This window comes from Lontra canadensis, unplaced genomic scaffold (genome assembly GCF_010015895.1).
Source record: "Lontra canadensis isolate GAN:19392208 unplaced genomic scaffold, GSC_riverotter_1.0 scaffold20, whole genome shotgun sequence".
NCBI classification, from domain to species: Eukaryota; Metazoa; Chordata; class Mammalia; order Carnivora; family Mustelidae; genus Lontra; species Lontra canadensis.
Window position 1 is genome coordinate 20,234,542 of NW_022631014.1, and position 16,985 is coordinate 20,251,526.

Consider the following 16,985-nt stretch of genomic DNA (forward strand, 5'->3'; position numbering starts at 1 on the left):
GGACGGCAGAATGCACGAGCCCTGCTACAGAGCCTGAGATGCACGCGCCCTTCATCCTCCCCTGAGAGAGGTACAAAGGCCCAGCCGGCGCTCTTAGACCCGCTCCATTGTTTCAGAGCCTGAGACGCACGACCCAAACTCTCCCCTGAGAGAGGTGCACCAAGGCCCAGCCTGGTGCTTTCGGACCTGCGCCCCGTTCTCAGAGCCTGAGATGCGCGCGCGACCCACAGCCTCCCCTGAAAGAGGTGCGCGCAAGCCGGCGCTCTTAGAACCAGAAAGACCAGGCACTCCCAGCCCGGGCCAGTGGGAAAATCTCAGTGTGCGATCCCTGCTTGGAACCTCTCTGGTGGTCTGGAGCTGCGAAAACAGCCGCCGCTGCTTTGGTTTTGGGTACAAGCAGAAGATCCTGCGTCCCCAGGGACCGTGACTCGGAACTTGCTCTGCCAGCGGCCAAGGGGGGATTTATATGGGATCTGCAACACCCACAGAAGAACAGACTGAGGCTTCTCTCTGAGAGGGCGGTCAGGGTGCAGTTTGCTTTCCTCTAAACCGACTAAAACCATCAAAAGCGGTCAAGGCGAGAGGAAAAAAAAAAAAAAAGGTGAACAAACATAAAAACCTCCAGAGAACAAAAGCCTGAAATAACCGGTTTCCTCAGAGCCCACCCCATTGAGGGGGACTAGAAGACTTAACTCAGGGAACATCATTGACTGAAAACCCACGTGGCAGGCCCCTCCCCCAGAAAACCAACCAGGAAAGGAAAAAAAAAAAAAAAAAAGACTACAAGAAAACCACCACCACTACTTCATAGGACAACTTTTATTTTTAATTTGTTCCCACTATTCTGGCTCATTTTTTATATAGATAATTTTTTAACCTATTTACCATCACAGCGAGCTGTCCAGTACATTAAATTCCATAATAACCTTCTAACCTGAACTTTTTGATACATATACCTGTATTTTTCTTTTGCATTTCTATTTTTCAAATTTTTTTAAATTTTAGTTTAGTTTAGTCTAGTTTATTCCTTTTTTATTTTTATTTTCTAATATTCATATAGAGTTAAACTTCAAAGAAATCCCCTTTCCCCAATCAATACTACCCCTATAGGTAAAACAATTTTTAATCCCCCTTTAGCCTAGGAAAGTTGAGTCCTTTAACAAAGATATCAAGATACATCCAGGAAGAACCAAAACAACCTTCCTCACCCACATTGAGAATTTATAACCACTCTCCCATCTTTTTCTTCCACCAGTGTTTCTGTGTTTTTGTGTTTGTCCTGATAGTATATAAATCTTACACTTGGGGTTCTTTTTGACAAGGTTCTTCCTTTATTTGCATATATGTATATTTTTTTTCTCTTGTTATATACTTTTATCAGTCTTTTTGTTTGTCTGTTTTTGTTTGTATATCTCATAAATCTTACCTTGGGGCCCATTTGGGCTGAACCTTCTCTTTCACCTTCCCTTTCTTTCCTGTCTCTCTCTCTCTCTCTCTATTTTTTTCTTTTTCTTTTCTTTTTTCTCTCATTTGGGTGGGGAATCCTGATTGCTCAGAAGTGTTCCAGGGTGCACCCAGACTGTACCACGGTCGATATAACCAGCTACATCTGTTCAGTCATCTCTCACCAAAATGACTAGGAAGAGGAATGCCCAACAGAAGAAAAATACAGAGGATGGACCTTCTGCAACAGAGCTAATGGCTGTCAACATAGACAATATGTCGGAAAGAGAATTCAGGATAACAATTATCCAGGCAATAGCTAGGTTGGAGAAAGCCATGGATGACCAAACGGAATTGATTAGGGCCAAGCTGAAAGTGACCAGACAGGATGTTCACAATGTTAGGGCAGAGCTAAAAGCTACCAGGGCTGAGGTTCACAATGCTCTCAATGAGTTCCAATCTAATCTAAATTCTCTCAAAGCTAGGGTAACGGAGACAGAAGATAGAATTAGTGATCTGGAGGACAAACAGATAGAGAGAAAGGATCAAGAGGAAGCCTGGAACAAACAGCTTAGAAACCATGAAAACAGAATCAGGGAAATAAATGATGCCATGAAACGTTCCAACGTCAGAATTATTGGAATCCCTGAAGGGGAGGAGAAAGAAAGAAATCTAGAAGATATAGTGGAACAAGTTCTTCATGAAAATTTTCCCAATCTAGCGAATGGAACCAGCGTTCATGTACTAGAGGCCGAACGGTCTCCACCCAAGATTATAGATTCCAGAAAAACATCAAGGCACCTGATACTCAAATTGAGGAATCATAATTGTAGGTATAATCTCTTGAAAGCGTCTAGGACAAAGAGGCTCCTTACTTACAGAGGAAAGCCCATCAGAATAATGTCAGACCTGTCCGCAGAGACATGGCAAGCCAGAAAGGGCTGGCAAGATATATTCAGGGCACTAAATGAGGAGAACATGCAGCCAAGAATACTTTATCCAGCAAGACTGACATTCAAAATGGATGGAGAGATAAAGAGATTCCAAGACTGGCAAGGCTTAAAAGACGATGCAACCACCAAGCCAACACTGCAGGAAATATTAAGGGGGGTTCTATAAAAGAGGAAAAATCCTAAGAATAGCATTGAACAGAAATATAGAGACAATCTACAGAAAGAAAGACTTAAAAGGTAACACGATGTCAATAAAAATGTATCTATCAATAATCACTCTCAACGTGATGGCCTAAATGCGCCCATAAAATGGCACAGGGTTGCAGATTGGATAAAACGACAGGACCCATCCATATGTTGTCTACAAGAGACCCAATTTGAACCTAAAGATACACCCAGACTGAAAGTGAAGGGATGGAGAAGCATCTTTCATGCCAATGGGCCTCAAAAGAAGGCTGGGGTGGCGATTCTCATATCAGATAAATTAGATTTTAAACTAAAGACTGTAGTCAGAGATACAGAAGGACACTACATAATTCTTAAAGGGACTATCCACCAAGATGATCTAACAATTGTAAATATCTATGCCCCCAATATGGTAGCAGCCAATTACACAAGAAAACTGTTAATCAAGATAAAGAGTCATATTGTTATGAATACATTAATAGTAGGAGATCTTAACACACATCTCTCAGAAATAGATCATCGAAGCAGAAAATCAATAAAGAAACAAGAGCATTGAATGACACATTGGACCAGATGGACCTCATAGATATATACAGAACGTTCCACCCTAAAACAACAGAATACTCATTCTTCTCAAGTGCACATGGAACCTTCTCAAGAATAGACCACATACTGGGTCACAAATCAGGACTCAACCGATACCAAAAGACTGAGATTATTCCCTGCATATTCTCAGATCACAATGCTTTGAAACTGGAGCTCAATCACAAGGAAAAGTTTGGAAGGAACTCAAACACCTGGAAGCTAAAGACCACCTTGCTTAAGAATGCTTGGATCAACCAGGAGATCAAAGAAGAACTGAAACAATTCATGGAAACCAATGAGAATGAAGACACTTCAGTCCAAAACCTATGGGATACAGCAAAGGCGGTCCTAAGGGGGAAATACATAGCCATCCAAGCCTCCCTCAAAAAAATTGAAAAATCCAGAACACAGCAGCTCTCTCTACACCTTAAAGAACTGGAGAATCAAAAACAAATCAAACCAACTCCACACATAAGAAGGGAAATAATCAAGATTAGAGCTGAGATCAATGAGGTAGAAACCAGAGATACAGTAGAATGTATCAATGAAACTAGAAGCTGGTTTTTTGAAAGAATCAATAAGGTCGATAAACCATTGGCCACACTAATCCAAAAGAAAAGAAGAAAGCCCAAATTAATAAAATTATGAATGAAAAGGGAGAGATCACAACTAACACCAAGGAAGTAGAAATAATCATCAGAAGTTATTATCAACAGTTATATGCCAATAAGCAAAGCAACCTAGATGAAATGGATGCATTCCTGGAAAACTATAAACTCCCAAAATTGAACCAGGAAGAAATCGACAACCTAAATAGACCGATATCTAGTAATGAGATTGAAGCAGTGATCCAAAACCTCCCAAAAAACAAGAGCCCAGGACCTGACGGATTCCCTGGGGAATTCTACCAAACTTTCAAAGAAGAAATAACACCTATTCTCCTGAAGCTGTTTCAAAAAATTGAAGCAGAAGGAAAACTTCCAGACTCTTTCTATGAAGCCAGCATTACCCTGATCCCCAAACCAGGCAAAGACCCTACCAAAAAGGAGAATTTCAGACCAATATCACTGATGAATATGGATGCTAAGATTCTCAACAAGATCCTAGCAAACAGGATCCAACAGCACATTAAAAAGATTATCCACCATGACCAGGTGGGATTCATTCCTGGGCCACAAGGATGGTTCAACATTCACAAATCAATCAATGTGATAGAACAAATTAATAAGAAAAGAGAGAAGAACCACATGGTCCTCTCAATTGATGCAGAAAAAGCATTTGACAAAATCCAGCATCCGTTCCTGATTAAGACGCTTCAAAGGATAGGGATAGAGGGAACATTCCTGAACTTCATCAAATCTATCTATGAAAAACCCACAGCAAATATCATCCTCAATGGGGAAAAGCTTGCAGCCTTCCCGTTGAGATGAGGAACACAACAAGGATGCCCACTCTCACCACTCTTGTTCAACATAGTATCAGAAGTCCTAACAACAGCAATCAGACAACAAAGAGAAATAAAAGGTATCCAAATTGGCAATGAAGAAGTCAAACTCTCTCTCTTCGCAGATGACATGATTCTTTATATGGAAAACCCAAAAGACTCCACCCCCAAACTACTAGAACTCACACAGCAATTCAGTAATGTGGCAGGATACAAAGTCAATGTACAGAAATCAGTGGCTTTCTTATACACCAACAATGAAAATACAGAAAGGGAAATTAGAGAATCGATTCCATTTACTATAGCACCAAAACCCATAAGATACCTGGGAATAAACCTAACCAAAGAGGTAAAGGATCTGTACTCAAGGAACTACAGAACACTCATGAAAGAAATTGAAGAAGAGACAAAAAGATGGAAGACCATTCCATGCTCTTGGATCGGAAGAATAAACAGTGTTAAAATGTCTATACTGACTAGAGCAATCTATACTTTTAATGCCATTCCAATCAAAATTCCACCGGTATTCTTCAAAGAACTGGAGCAAATATTCCAAAAATTTGTATGGAACCAGAAGAGACCCCGAATAGTTAAGGAAATTTTGAAAAACAAAAATAAAACTGGGGGCATCATGTTACCTGATTTCAAGCTTTACTCCAAAGCTGTGATCACCAAGACAGCATGGTACTGGCATAAAAACAGACACATAGACCGGTGGAACAGAGTAGAGAGCCCAGATATGGACCCTCAACTCTATGGTCAGTTAATCTTCGACAAAAGAGGAAAAAATATACAGTGGAAAAAAGACAGTCTCTTCAATAAATGGTGCTGGGAAAACTGGGCAGCTATATGTAAAAGAATGAAACTCAACCATTCTCTTACACCGTACACAAAGATAAACTCAAAATGGATAAAAGACCTCAACGTGAGACAGGAATCCATCAGAATCCTAGAGGAGAACATAGGCAGTAACCTCTTCAATATCAGCCACAGCAACTTCTTTCAAGATATGTCTCCAAAGGCAAAGGAAACAAAAGCCAAAATAAACTTTTGGGACTTCATCAAAATCAAAAGCTTCTGCACAGCAAAGGAAACAGTCAAGAAAGCAAAGAGGCAACCCATGGAATGGGAGAAGATATTTGCAAATGACAGTACAGATAAAAGATTGGTAGCCAGGATTTATAAAGAACTCCTCAAACTCAACACACACAAAACAGATAATCATATCAAAAAATGGGCAGAAGATATGAGCAGACACTTCTCCAATGAAGACATACAAATGGCTATCAGACACATGAAAAAATGTTCATCATCACTAGCCATCAGGGAGATTCAAATCAAAACCACACTGAGATATCACCTTACACCAGCTAGAATGGCCAAAATTAGCAAGACAGGAAACAACATGTGTTGGAGGGGATGCGAGAAAGGGGAACCCTCTTACACTGTTGGTGGGAATGCAAGTTGGTGCATCGTCTTTGGAGAACAGTGTGGAGATTCCTCAAGAAATTAAAAATAGAACTTCCCTATCACCCTGCAATTGCACTACTGGGTATTTACCCCAAAGATACAGATGTAGTGAAAAGAAGGGCCATCTGTACCCCGGTGTTTATAGCAGCAATGGCCACGGTTGCCAAACTGTGGAAAGAACCAAGATGCCTTTCAACGGACGAATGGATAAGGAAGATGTGGTCCATATACACTATGGAGTATTATGCCTCCTTCAGAAAGGATGAATACCCAACTTTTGTAGCAACATGGACGGGACTGGAAGAGATTATGCTGAGTGAAATAAGTCAAGCAGAGAGAGTCAATTAGCATATGGTTTCACTTATTTGTGGAGCATAACAAATAACATGGAGGACATGGGGAGTTAGGAGAAGGGAGTTGGGGGAAATTGGAAGGGGAGGTGAACAATGAGAGACTATGGACTCTGAAAAACAATCTGAAGGGTTTGAAGAGGTGGAGGGTGGGAGGTTGGGGGAACCAGGTGGTGGGTATTAGAGAAGGCACAGATTGCATGGAGCACTGGGTGTGGTACAAAAACAATGAATACTGTTATGCTGAAAATAAATTAAAAAAAGATTAAGAAAAAAAATTTAAAAAAAGGATGTAATCAGAGTAATGGAGAAAAGATTTTGGTTTAAACATGTTTGTTGCATTATCAATAGTTTAAAAAATTAAATAAAAATAAAATTAAAAAATTAAAATGGAATATCTAACAACAGGAGAATACTGAAATGCATTCTTATACATCCAGACTAGGGGTTGACAAACATTTTCTGTAAAGAAGAAAATAGTAAATATTTTTGGCTCTGCAGGCCATATGGTCTTTGTTGCAACCACTCAACTCAGCTGTTCTAGTGTGAAAGTAACTTCAGATGATATACATATGAATGAATATAGCTCTGTTTCAACAAAATCTGTTTTAAAAACAGGACCAGATTTGACCGTAGGTCAATATGCCATGGTTTGCCAAACCCTAATGTATGTGATAAAATGTTAGAGAACTGATAAAAACTGTTTTGAGAAACATTTAATGACTAAGTTAAAAAAAAACTCAGAACACTAAATAGAATATGATACACCAAAATATTAAGTATAAGAAAAGTTTGGTAGAAAATATACCAAATTGTTTTTGTCAATAATAACTTGATGCTTGAGTTACCTGCTATTTTTATTTTCTTCTTTATATTTTTTTGTAATTTTCAAATTTCTCCACGATAAATACATTTTAGTTTAGTAATCTAAAAATAATTTGCCTGTTTTTCTTTAAAAGCTTCAACATAATACAAAGAATCAATAAAAACAGTTCTATTGGGATGGCAGAACTATGGATGAATTTCAAGAAATACTTTTATGGTTTAATAAGAACATTTTTTAGATTTTAAAAATAAGGAAAACACAAACTTTGGCATTAGTGCAAACTCTAGTTGTGTTCACAACGAAAGGATAACTTGATTCTCTTCGGAAATAAGAGCTCTGTGAAAAAATAATATAATCATTATGAGCCAAATTAACCCCAGAGGCAGAAATGTGATTTGATCAAAGAGATGCATTGCATTTGTTTTCAGAATCGAATTTCTTCTATTTCCCTGTTAAAGAGCATTTGTCTATATTTTTAGAGTTGCAAATACCATACTGGCTATTTTCTGATGTTTACTAGGTAATTTTAGGCAGTGCTGCCCATTGCAGATGAATATGGAACTCACTCTAGATGGTGCCGGCTGCATGGGGACGTTGCTATGCATTGGTGGGTGGTCAGGCACAGTGCTGGCATTTTACACAGGGGATCATGTTTCACCCTTACCCATGTCAAGAGGGAGGTGCAACTATGCTGACTTTACAGATAAGAATGCTGACATTCAGAAGTGACTTTCCCAAAATCACACGGGGTATGCTACTAGGTTAAGCTCTCCTCATTTTGACCAATATGTTTTGAAATTTTACACCTAAACTAATTTAGGACACTAAGTGATTTGGAGCCAAATTTTAAAAACTTTTCTTAATAATAGATCTTTATTTTTATTTATTTATTTATTTTTAAAATGCTCTCTTTTTTTAACATCTTAATTTTATTTATTTATTTTTTTATGTTCCAAGATTCATTGTTTATGCACCAGACCCAGTGCTCCATCCAATACATGCCCTCCTTAATACCCACCACCAGGCTCACCTAAACCTCACCCCTCTCCCCTCCAAAACCCTGTTTGTTTCTCAGAATCCATAGTCTCTCATCTTACATCTCCCTCTCTGATATACCCCAATTCACTTTTCCTTTCCTTCTCCTAATGTCCTCCAAGTTATTCCTTATGCTCCACAAGTAAGTGAAACCATATGATAATTGACTTTCTCTGCTTGACTTATCAACAGGACAGGAAACAACAAGTGTTGGAGAGGATGTGGAGAAAGGGGAACCTTCTTACGCTGTTGGTGGGAATGCAAGTTGGTACAGCCACTTTGAAAAACAGTGTGCAGATTCCTCAAAAAATTTAAAATAGAGCTACCCTATGACCCTGCAATTGCACTACTGGGTACTTACCCCAAAGATACAGATGTAGTGAAAAAAAAAAGGGCCATCTGTACCTCAATGTTCATAGCAGCAATGTCCACAATAATAGATCTTTAAAATGTACATTTTCTCTTAAGTGGCTGATGTTTTTCCAAAATTGGTTGCCATGTTGATGCCAAAGATGGAAAATAAAGAATTTGTGTAGGGCTAGAGACCTCAGTGCCTTTGTTGACCCACAGGTAATTGGACATAAAAATGCCTTTAGTTGCTACAGGACTACACAGGATTTGAAAGTGAGAGAATGGAAGTGAAAGTCATTCTCAAACTTCAGCTTTGATCCTGGGGAGTTTGTAAAGAGAGAGATTCTTTGTCTTTGCCCTGAGAAGATCTGCTTCCACAGGTCTGGGATGGAGTCCAGGAATCTGTATTTTTCACAAGCTTCCAGGTGATTATGATTCAGGTGGTTCAAACCATACTCTCAGAAACACCAGGCTGGACAAATATCAGGGATTATGGAACTTTTTTAAAGAATCATGGGCAGATTCATTTGGTTCAGCTGAAATGCTGTGTTAATGTCTTGAGCATGTCTAATTGAAGAAATTGGGTTGTATGCCTCTCCCCCACCCACCCCATCCTGGAAGACTGCACTTCAACCATGGGAGTGGAGAAGACAAGGTGTGAGTCCATTCCCAGAAAAGAGAATTTTGGGGACTAACAGTCAAGGAATTGGTAGGAGTCACTGAGTTGATGCTCTGCTTCTGGAAATTGATCAAGTTGAGCAAACTTTAATTTGCCTTTTGATTTCACTGACTTGTATATTAACAACATAAAGACAATGTTCAATTTCAAGTGAGGAAGCATAAGATTATTTTGAGGGAAAAATCAAACATGCTGGCAAAATTATTTATTAACACTCTGCCAATAAAGATGGATATCCTTCTTGAATTTATTTCATTCAAAAGACTTTCCAAATTTTTGCAACAGGGAGGATACAGTTGGGTACACTTGGAGAAGCCCTGGCATGGAACCCAGCTGGGAAAAGTGCCCGTTTGCTGTATGGGGGGTGTGTGTGGCACTAGAGCTGGGGTCTCAGTCTGATGAGGATGATTCCATTGCCTGAAATGAAAGATAACCCAATAGGGCACTTACAGGAGTAAGAATGTTTCTAAGGAGTTCTCTGGTCCTAGGATACTTGCCTTAATGACATTCCCTTCCCTGGGAGCCAAACTATGCAAATGGTGCTGTACAGCTCAAAGTTGGTGCCACCTTGTTCAGGGCACGTGGAAAGCATTTTGGCTTGGAGTTTGCAGACCTATGTTTAAGTTCCAGCCTGGGGGTGCCTGTGTGGGTCAGAGGTTAAGTGTCTGTCTTCTGTTCAGGTCACAATTTCAGGGTGCTGGGATCAAGCCCCAAGTCAGGCTCCCTGCCCAGAAGAGCCTACTTCTCTGTCTCCCCCAGTGCTTGTTCTCTCTGTCAAATAAATGAATAAAACCTTTAAAAAAAAGTTCCAGCCTAGCTACTTACCAGGTTTTTGTCCCCTTGAGCAAGGGATATAACATGTATGAGCTTTTGATTCATCACTTATAAAATATAAATAGTGATTAATTATTCAAAAAAATTCATAGGACATGTGTGGGATCTCAAGTAAAATGCTGTAGGTATATATACTCTATAAATATATATATGACATAAATAATTAGTAATAATAATGATGGCCCTTGTGATAATTATCACTGTGGCAATGTTCAGGACTGTATTAATTTGTTCTTTCCTTCTCTGTGAACCATGGGCTAGATATAAAGATTTTTCTTTTAAATAGTCATAAAGAAAAGGTAAATCATTATTCTTTGAGAGTATACTTGTTAGTTTGAAGATGATCAAGTATTTGGCACTATGTGTGGCACATAAAATTGTTGATCAAGTTAGGTAAACCAATTTTTTAAAATTATAAATCAGATATAAAGTAAGGTAAATATAAAATAATATAAAGTCTTATGGGACTTAGAAACTATCTTTGTAGGCAATTGCAAAAATGACATTCAAGATGTCTTTTGGGCAATGCTATCGAACTGGGATAGTATTAAAATTATTATTATTCTTTTAAAGATTTTATTTATTTATTTATTTGAGAGAGAGAGATTGAGAGAGAGAGAGAGAAATAGCACATGACTGGGGGGAGGGGAAGAGGGAGAAACAAACTCCCCGCTGAGCAGGGAGCCCAATGCGGGGGTCTCGATCCCAGGACCCTGAGATCATGACCTGAGCTGAAGAGAGCTGCCTAAACGACTGAGCCACCCAGGCACCTTGGGATAGTATTAAAATTACTAATACATTTTTAATTTCATTTTCATTTTCATTCATTTCTTTGTAGGGTGAGCCTCATCATTTCCAACTAGAGGCATTAAGTGCCTCAGAAAATATTAGAATTACCATACCAAAAGTGGATACAGAAAGAAAGGTAAGGCTTTGGCTTCCAAAACTGGAAATTAGAGTTAATTGTGAAACTTTTTCAGGGTACTGAAGAAATTTCTAATGTCTGATTTCTCAAATCATCCCCAAATACACCAAGAGCAAATGTGGAGGTCTTCACGTATTATTTTTACTTTATAGTGAGGATACAGGATCTGCCGTGAGGGAAGTTGGAAGTCAGAGAAGCAGGGGCAGTAGGAAGCCCTCTCTCTGCTGGAAGAAGGCAAAGAGAGGCAGAGTTAGGACAAGGAGCTGAGCTGTGTGTGTCTTGTCACTTTGTGTCTGTCAACATTCCAAGAGTGAGATGGAGGAGCAAGAAGCAAGGAGCTTAAAGACATACATGTGGAAGGAGTTCATTCCTCACTTCTTAGGAAACTGACAGCGTCATTTATTTGCTGTTGCATGTTGACCCTCACATTCAACATGGCTCTAGAGCAAGATGGCGCCAGAAACCTCTAGATTAGATGTATGGGGACAACCAGGCACTGGTGTGATAATCCCTGGTTACCTCTGTCCTGATTATGTTTTATGCAGCAATGTGAAGGTGTCTTGGATTCCAGTGAAAAGGCAGAAACTTGGAGTCTGGACAAGGAGACCTTATTTAGAAGGGTTTTTGTGACTGTGGAACCCTCAGGAAGTAATAACAAAGTATTCCTAAGAGACTACAAAAAATTAACCATTCATTGGTGCACACCAGCACAGAACCAAAACTGGAGTAGGTGTCCACATCAGAGACTAGCGGTCCTCAGAGAAAAGGCACCAGGCCCAGATAGATGTCCTTACCCTGCTGCCATAAGGTTATGTATATTTCCTCTTGTGAACACATAGCACTAAATGAGCTTCTGAACATTCTGGTTTTGCAGGTTTAGATTGTGCTACACTACATAATACCACCAGAGTGAGCATTCTCTTTTCTCAAAGTGAACACTTGGACTATGACCCCATTCATTCAGATTTATGGGTGCCATTATGTTTGTTAGTGATTTTTTCTCTGTTTTGGTGGTACCTGGTATGTGCTTGCATGCTTTACTCACCTGATTCTCCTTCACTGTCATCTGCCCCTGTTCTTTACAACCAAGGAAGGTCCTAACACATCTAAAGATCTTCTCATTTTGTTGTACTCTCTGAACAAAGTTGGCCGGAAAGAAGCCAATCCTGTCTTGAATTTTCCCCTGGAAGGAAAAAGGAGACATGCGTCCACAATTGTTTCATTTGTTGTAATTACAGTTACCAAGTGATTCTTTGTTTTGTTTTGTTTTTCTTTTTTTTTAAGAAAGAGGAATACTTACTTTCCACCAGTCTTCATTGGTGTCTTCTAGAAGAGTAATCATGTCTCCTGGCCTATAATGAAGAGTGAACAGGTTGAGTGGGGAAGGAGAGGGGGGAAAAAAAAGAAGATGACACTTCGGATTCACAAGTAATAGTTTTTCACTTACACAAATAATCCTAAAATAAATAGAAGTAAAATAAACATGACTTTTTCTCAGTTCTTCCCACCCATGAAAATAGTTTTGTTATACATTCAAAACAAGTACTATTTCCATGTTGTATTTGAAAAAATAATATAGCCTTATTTTTAAAAAGAATTTATTTATTTTGAGAGGGAGGGAGAGGGAGAGAGTGCAGGGGAAGAGGCAGACACACAGGGAGAGAGAGTATCTCAAGCAGACTTCTGCTTGAGCACAGAGCCTGACTTGGGGCAGGATCCTACAACCATGAGATCATGACCTGAGTCAAAATGAAGAATCAGGTGCTTAACCAATTGAGCCACCCAGGTACCTCAATATTAGCTTTATTTTTACATATAGAGAAGGGTTCTTTATTATTTCTGGAAGTTTCCTATTCATATTTGCCACTTCCTGTTATGGATGTGATATTATAATAGATATTTCTAAGAATATTATATTGTTTTTAAAAACAGTATTTCTTTCCTTTATTGAGTTCTTTCTTTCCCCTAGAATTGGTTGGCCTCCTCTTTATTTTATTGCTTCACCTTCATGTCAAGGGATTTTCTTCAATATCTGTGTGTTTTTTTTCTTGGTTGTTTCTTTACATTAATGGCTGAAAAAGAGGTAGATGGGTGTGGGAGCTGGGCGAGCTTCTCTGCTATTACATGCTTCTGCATCTGCACTGTCTCTCTCTCCCAAGTGCAAGGGATAATTTCAGGTTCTGCTTAAAAGAGCAGGGAGTCTTGATTGGGGCCTATCATTTTTGGATGCTTGAAAATGTAGCAGGCAAGCAGTGTGGGGCCTCCTACCACTACCCCAATGGCTTAAACAGGGGGGCTTTCTTAACCTTTGTGAGGGGGAGATCAGTTTATTCTCCTATTAAGTACACCAGTCTTTTCCTTCCCTCCCCTTTCTTTCTAGATGGTCTGGGGTCAAGAGTTACCTAAACAGAGCTTTTTTTTCTTTCTTAGACTTCTGCACTCACACAGGCATAGGTTCCTTTTCTTCTGAATACAGCTGTTCCTTTGATTCTAGAGTCAAATACCATTGCTACCTATTACCCATTAGAAGCAGTAATGTGGTGTCGTGAACACAGCTGGGAGTCTGTGTCAGTTATATGTTGCCATGCTAATGCTGTGTAACATACAGCCACAAAACAATGGCTCACTCCTATACATGAGTGTCGGCTGGCTGTTGGCTGGAATGACTGGGGATACTTGGCCCTATTTCCTGTTTCTCATACACCAGAAGGCTAATTTGCACATTCATGTCAATGCCAGAATTTTAAGAGCAGCAAATGGAAACACACAAAACACATAAGGCCTTCAAGGCCAGGGTTGGAATCGACACACTGTCATTTCTGCCTTGTTTTATTGGGCAAAGCATGTTATGAGACCAGTCCAGATTCAAGGGATGGGACAGTGGCTCCACCTCCGTGGTGACAGGAACTGTAAGGTCCCACGACAAAGGATAGGAGTATAGGAAAAAGGTGAAGAATTTGGGTCATTAATGCAATCAAGCTATTGGAGACACCCTCATGTTCTTCAGTGAATTTGCTGAGAGTTCAGTGTCTCCTTGAATGTCCCCCTACTTATACCTAAAAGTTACTTTTTCCTGAGCATGTTTTGGTCTCCAGGCATCTTCACTGTCCTCAATTCTAGTTGCTGTAGTTTGCCAGGAACTTTTCAAAATTTTGGGGTCTCAGATACTATTATTTCTTATTTTCTAGTACTGTTTATGGAGGGTTTTAAAAAATATATATATTTTTGGACATTTCAAGGGATTGAAACAGGAGAGGAAATAGATCCATGGGTTCATTTGGTATTCTGATTCAATCTCCTCTGCTGTCATTTTCAATTCTCAGTTAATATCTATCTTCTTAGGGGATTCCAAATAGAACAGGCTTGTTACACCTGAAGCATTAAACACGAGTGGCATTTTGGTATTTCAACAGTCACAGTTCCGTGCTGATGCCATAGAAAGCGAGATGGCTGAAAATCACTCTTTTCCCAGGTGAGGGATTTAATTAAGCAGCAAGGATGAAAGCTGATGTAGAAAAATCTTTCTCGCTCCAGCAGATTTTACTTAACCTAATAACCTAAGAAACAATGTGTTAGCATCAAGTCCAGTGACTTTGCTGATGGCTTGGTAGAAACAGGAAGTAAGGAAAAAAGGTGGAGGTGAGGGTGGGGGTGGAGGCACCTTTTCCTAAGGGTGAGAAAGGATACTGCCTGGATCTAACTGCTGGTTTTTACAATTTAGATAGAGAGTCACTCTTTACTGTGGCCATAGGTGGGCTATCCGTGAGCATATGACCCATGGTAACTAAACCACATATTAGAACAAGGCACTCACTGGAAAACAAGCTATAATTTTATGAGCAATACCAAACATCCTCTTGACAGTGTGATAGGGATTGTCTTATCCTATAAAAGAGCACTGCCAGGACCAGAAAACTGCCTAGTGAGGGAGGAGAGTTACATTCAAATATATATTTTTTCTTTTTTGTTATTTGTTTACCCACTCATTCAACAAATATTCCAGAATACTGACTCTGGGTAATCTTTGGAGAATAACGTCCTCACTGGAGTTAATGTTCTAGTGAGAAAGATGGATACAAATAAACACACAGATAACAGAACATTGAATACGGTTATAGATACTAACAGGAAGATTGTATCTCTAACTGATGGATGTGTAATTGCAAATTGTCATAAGGGCCATGAAGGGAATAGATGGGATGCAGATATAAAGCATCAGGGTAGACTCTTGATATTAGCCAACTACTCTTGTCATCTGGAGGAGACAGCTAATGTCTGTTTTCACTGCAGGCAGGAGGTTGCCTCAGGCGGCGCTTGAATCCAAGACAGCAACGCTCTGAAACTCGGTCAGCAAACCCATGGCCCATGAGGTTGGCCCTGCTCCTTGCCCCTGCCCCACATCCCCCACCAATCTTGGCACTCATTCCACTGCACCTTCACTCAGACTTAGACTCCTTTTCTTTTCTTTTTTTTTTTTTTAAAGATTTTACTTATTTATTTGACAGAGAGATCACAAGCAGGCAGAGAGGCAGGCAGAGAGAGGAGGAAGCAGGCTCCCTGCTGAGCAGAGAGCCCGATGCGGGGCTCGATCCCAGGACTCTGAGATCATGACCTGAGCCAAAGGCAGCGGCTTAACCCACTGAGCCACCCAGGCGCCCCCTTAGACTCCTTTTCAAGATGGGATCCAGGCCTGTGGATCTGAGGGGGCGAGCAAGATAAAACCCCTCTGAGTAATATGTTTTGTCTTGACCTAGTTTTGAGACTCTCACTAGAGGCCAGTCAGTTCCCCTTAAGCAACTTGTTAAGCCAACACCCCAACCTCTTCCCTTTGGACTCTCACAGTTCAGGCCATGATGCCCCAGCCCCAGCCCTGTCTGCTCCTGGGGCCATATACCAGATAACTAGGGACAGCCCTTATGCCCTGGAACATGTGAAATTTTATTCAGATTTGCTAATCCACGGGGAGCCTGGGAAACCAGCTAACCCTGGCTGCTTGCCATACAGAAGCTGCCCCTACAGCCTGCGTGCGCTCTTCCCCTGACTCCCAGCTGCAAGCTTGGGTGGCCCAATGTGGCCACCCTTCCCTATCACCTGTGAGTCCTCCATTCAACCAGTTCTCAGCTTTGTTCTCTTCTCCTATCTGTGGTTTTGGTGCACTATATCCTGCCATCAAGGAATTAAATTCAAATATTCTGCTCCCTTGCTCCACATACGGAGAGCCTGTCCATGGTTCCTGGAGGAATGGAGGCCCAACGCCTAAAAATCCTCCTTCCTGTGGCTGGTCTTAGGATGGACACCGCCGATGAGTGACTCTCTTCCCCCAAATGTTTCAGGTTTCTATGGCCGACCAGGCCCCTCTTCATGGAACAATTCTTTCTCATTTTGGGTTCTCACACTTCAAAGTCCTGTGCTGGTCTAACACTTACTCTCTTTCTTTCAGAAGACTTTATATTCCCAATCCATAATGTGCAGATTTTATAATTTAGCTCTATTTCCAAATTCCTGGAGATGAACTTGTCAAGCCCCCAAACATTTTAAAAAAGGTTCCCTTTTCTTAATTCAATCAGAGCATCCCAAGTTCAGGTAAGCCTTTTGCTGTACCCAAGAATCATACATGTACACAATATAATGTAATTCGTAAATGGTAAAGGGATCAGTTTCCCCTTTGGCATAGATTGATCAGAACACCACAGCTGACCTTTTCTTTTGGTTTGCTCACTAACATATAGGTCTTGGATCCAGAGGATGATTTTCAGGAAATCTTGACACGATGAGGGAACTGTGTGCTACCATCACGAGTAGGAACAGAGTAACAACAGCTAAGTGCAGAATCATGGCTCAACAGTGAGGGGACAGCGCTGGTCCATGAGTGTGTGTGTTTGTGTCTGTGTGTGATAACAGGAT

The 16,985-nt window shown here is 40.3% G+C and overlaps 1 protein-coding gene across 2 annotated transcripts in view; it reads right to left on the bottom strand.

Annotated features, from left to right (window-relative positions):
* The window catches only part of STAC (SH3 and cysteine rich domain), a 152,026-nt gene that overhangs the window by 8,152 nt on the left and 126,889 nt on the right, over window positions 1-16,985 (bottom strand). For both annotated transcript variants that reach the window (XM_032861266.1, XM_032861267.1), the window contains exons 9-10: window positions 12,382-12,433; window positions 12,127-12,264 (exon numbers count right to left, since the gene is read on the bottom strand). In XM_032861266.1, the coding sequence (XP_032717157.1) occupies window positions 12,127-12,264; window positions 12,382-12,433 (190 nt within the window). The remainder of the gene's footprint in view (window positions 1-12,126; window positions 12,265-12,381; window positions 12,434-16,985) is intronic.